General features: G+C 41.3%; 1 gene segment (V, D, J or C); it reads right to left on the bottom strand.

Moving 5' to 3' along the window:
- Positions 1–1,107: 1,107 nt before the first annotated feature.
- Positions 1,108–2,090, bottom strand: LOC148646838 (immunoglobulin kappa variable 4-1-like). The segment is given in 2 exon segments: positions 1,108–1,782; positions 1,938–2,090. Coding segments are annotated over 2 exon segments (537 nt in total).
- Between the last annotated feature and the right edge of the window lie 2,304 nt (positions 2,091–4,394).

Raw genomic sequence — 4,394 nt, 5'->3', positions numbered from 1 at the left:
AACTTTCCTTTGTTCTAAGAGTCTAGAGTGGAGGTTGCCAGAGAGTAACCAGCAGCAGGCCTCGTGAACAGGTCGGAACTGTGGAAAGCTGAATCACTATTCAGAACTAGCTCTTCATCAGGAACGAACCGGTCCTCTTCCTGACTTGCTGGGACCCACAATCATCTTTTCTCCTGTGCACAAACTTTGCTAGTTAAAGCCAACAGTGAACATCAGCAGCGCACCGTCGCAAGCCGCACAGCACAGCCTGGCACCGAGCCAGAGAGCGCGGATTGGACAGCAACAGCCTGCAACTGTTCCTTTGTGCCCGCAGGAGATCTGAATCCCCAAAGATTGGATGAGTATTCAACTTCAATGCATTACAGCTCGAGAATTCAATTGTTATCCCAACCAGTTGATATCAATTTAATTCCTAAGAGTTATGTACTTGTTTTGAGTATCTAATGTAGAAGTTGTAACCAAGTTCACTTTACGAAACGGTCTAAATGAATGATATACGGAACGTATGTCCTCTTGATATGTGTAACACTTTGTAACTGATTGAATATATACCTTTTGTATTCTGATAACCCTCTCGATAAGATCTGTTAGGTTTACATGCATATTCTATGTATTAATAAATGTATCCTCGTGTATTAGTACCTGTGTGTGCGCGTTGTTTGAGTTATGTCGCATGGTTGGATTCTAAAGCCATCAAAAGAATCAACTTTGTGATTTACTGCTACAATTAATAATTGTCTCAGTAAATGCCCAAACCCTACAGAACTGGTGCCTTCAGAGAGCCACTATGATTACATATTTGGCGTCCCTGAACCGGTTTTCCCTAAATTATTTGGCGTCCCTGGGTCGGCTTAATCTACAACGGTAATAACATAGGGTGACCAGAGCTGGACTCTGACTATACAACCCCCTGCTAGAGTTCAGGACATCGTGGAGGTTGTGCCTTATGTGTGTCTTCTCTCATTTTTTTTTGGAAATATCTGCTTTCATCACAAATTAAACATCTCAAACCTTCACTGAACTGCTTTTTGACTCCTTGAATCCCTACACAGCCATCGTCCACACCAAATGTCTACTTCTGTAGACAAAGACACATAATTGCTAATGTGAACTGGACAGGTTTATTTTCTACAGACACACTGGCATGTCATGCTCCTGCAGACACCTTAACACTGTGCAGAAAATATACACAACCACAACCTTCAAACATAACAACTCATACAGCAATTTGTCCCTGTGCTCCAGCAGCATGCTGGGATTGTTTGTAAATTAATATTTATCTACAAATTATTTTTGTATGTTTAGTACACATAATTTATAAATGTTGTTCAATCTCAGCTCTGTTCAGGAGCTCTGCAGCTGTTCTCAGCCTCAGTCCTCCGTGGTTCCTGTTGATGAGCCAGAGCAGCTCCTGTAGAGCTGAGGGAGGTTTTTGTACGGCTGTGTAACACTGTGTGAACACTCCGCTGCGTAGACTCTGACAGTAATAATCTGCTGCATCTTCAGCCTGGACTTCTGTGATGGTCAGAGTGAAGTCTGTCCCAGATCCACTGCCACTGAAACGACCTGGAATCCCAGACTGACGGATTGAAGCCCCATAGATCAGGAGTTTGGGAGCTTCTCCAACTTTCTGATGGTACCAAGCAAGACAGGGGTAATTTGAGCCACTGTAAGAACAGGTACCCACAGAACTGCTGGTCTTGCATCTCACAGTGACTGTCTGTGCTGGGAAAACAGATGTCACTGATGGAGTCTGAGTCACAGTAATCTGTCCACTGGAACCTGGAACGAAATAAATAAAGGTATTACTGGGAATGTAATTTCATAATGATATGCCTGAAATGCCCAAAATAGAATCATTTCTTGCAATCAGTTTCTGCATTGAAAAAGGACCAAAACGCGTTATGTTTCATTGCATTAATTTAATTTCTACTCACCATGAAAGCTGACAAGTGTCCAGATGAAGATGGTGATGAGAGTCATTGTGGCTGTGGGTTCTGTTGCCATGAAGGGCAGCTCTCAGTCATGAAGTGTTAAGCTCACAGGGCTATAAACACTCCCAGAGCACTGAAGCATGTGCTGCCAATGCAAAGTGTCTCTTCTATGCAAATTGTCTTCCTGGCTTCAGCAGCACTTGTAGCCAGTCAGTGCTGGAATCACAGGCTACACTGAAGACATGTCTGCTGGAATCTGCTGGTCCTGCATCATTATTCATATTCCAGGAGTTACTACAGGTTACAAACCTCATGTTTTCTAGAAGATATAGTCCATTGTTTCTGACCAAATTCACTTTGGGATCTTGTTCTATTCTAACAGCATGGGACAGTTACTGATATATGTTTGCCCACTGTTGTTTTTAGTTAAGACTCACAACATGGATCTTCCACTGTTCAGTCCTTTCAGAGCCACTGACTCACACAGGACAATGATGCCGCTGATTCTACTGCTGGTCTTGCAGCTCACAGTGACTGTCTGTGCCGGGAGAACAGATGTTGCTGATGGAGTCTGAGTCACAGTAATCTGGCCACTGGAACCTGGAACAAAATAAATGTATTACTGGGAATATAACTTTATAATGTTAAAATGCCTGAAATACCTAAAGTAGATTTGTTTCATCACTTTGCAAATGGTTCCAGAACTGAAAACCTTATATAAAGTACAGTACCTTTACATGAATTTAATGGCTACTCACCATGAAAGCAGCCAAGTGTCCAGATGAAGATAGTGATATAGGTCATTGGTTCTGTGGGTTCTGTTACCATGAAGGGCAGCTGTCAGTCATGAAGTGTTAAACTCACAGGGCTATAAACACTCCCAGAGAACCGAAGCATGTGCTGCCAATGCAAAGTATCTCCTCTATGCAATTTGTCTTCCTGGGTTCAGCAGCAATTGTAGCCAGTCAGTGCTGGAAACACAGTTTCTGCTCTGACGTCTATGAAGACATGTCTACTGGAATCTTGAACTGCTCATTCTGAATGATAAATGAAACCTCTTTATCACAGGAATATTCCAGGAGTCACTACAAGTAACAAACCTTAAACCCAAATTTAACTCTGTTTTAGAAGATGCTATCAATTGTTTCTGATGAAATTTAGTTTGGGATCTTATTCTTATTCTTATTCTATTCAATCAACATATAACGGTTACTGAGATAACGTGCTCACTGATGTGTTTAATCAAGACTCACAGTGTGGATTAGTCACTGTTCTCAAGGGCACTTCGCTCGAGGTGGGCATTGAAATAAAAATTAATAAAAATGTTTTTACTAAGTTAATTTAAGTAGGTGGCTGCGTCAGCATGCGTAGGCTACAAAGGAACAAGTAAAGGTTTATTCCAGGCTTAAAAGAGAAGAAAAGAAACACAATATTTTAGCTTTGTGTTTATTTTCTTCTCTTTTCAGTATGGAATAACCCTTAATAATAATAATAATAATAATAATAATAATAATAATAATAATAATAATAATAATAATAATAATAATAATAATAATAATAATATTGCTTACACTTATATAGCACTTTTCTGGACACTCCGCTCAAAGAGCTTTACAGGTAATGACAGGGACTCCCCTCCACCACCACCAATGTGCAGCCCCACCTGGATGATGCGATGGCAGCCATAGTGCGCCAGAATGTTCACCACACATCAGCTCTCAGTGGGGAGGAGAGCAGAGTAATGAAGCCAATTCAAGTTGTTCCTAAGTTAATTTTAGTCCTGTTATTTTAATACTAACATAAATCTTATTCACAATAGGTCAATTAAAAAAAGAAAATAAAACAAACAAATGCGTTTTCTCAGGCAAATCAACACTACTGTGCAGTGCTTAGGTGGAACTCTAGGATTTGTATCTGAAAAATCATGGAACAGAAGGTGTTTTAATCATTTAAATATCCATCCATCCATTTTCTAACCTCTGTATCCAATATAGGACCACAGGAGAACCTGAGCCTATCTGCAAGATGGAGCTGACAGGGAAGGCTGCTGTCCTGCGAGCTCCCATTCGTCCTTGTCTATTTCTTTATTTTTTGTTGTTTTTCATACTGCTAACTGCACATACTGCTTGCTCGGTGATTAGTTATGACCGACAAACACTTATAAACATAAGATCGAATATTGGCACAGTTAAATCTACACCAATAATAACTGCCGACTATATGGACTGTGGTGTCTCACCTGTACCTGTACTGGGAAGAAGACGGCGTCGCAGGAAGAGGGGTAAACGGACAGGCGTTCTGGGAAGATTGAGGCAACGCAGCAGTAGCGCCCCGCTCCCGAGTATACTTCTTGCTAATGTTCAGTCACTGGACAATAAACTGGATGAACTGAGGGCAAGGCTTGCTTTCCAACGGGACATCAAGAACTGCAACATGCTGGCGTTCACTGAGACCTGGCTT

Source organism: Lepisosteus platostomus, chromosome 16 (genome assembly GCF_059453375.1).
Source record: "Lepisosteus platostomus isolate fLepPlt1 chromosome 16, fLepPlt1.hap1, whole genome shotgun sequence".
Lineage (NCBI taxonomy): Eukaryota > Metazoa > Chordata > Actinopteri > Semionotiformes > Lepisosteidae > Lepisosteus > Lepisosteus platostomus.
The sequence above is the reverse complement of the archived record's forward strand: the minus strand, read 5'-3'. Positions and strand labels throughout refer to the sequence as shown.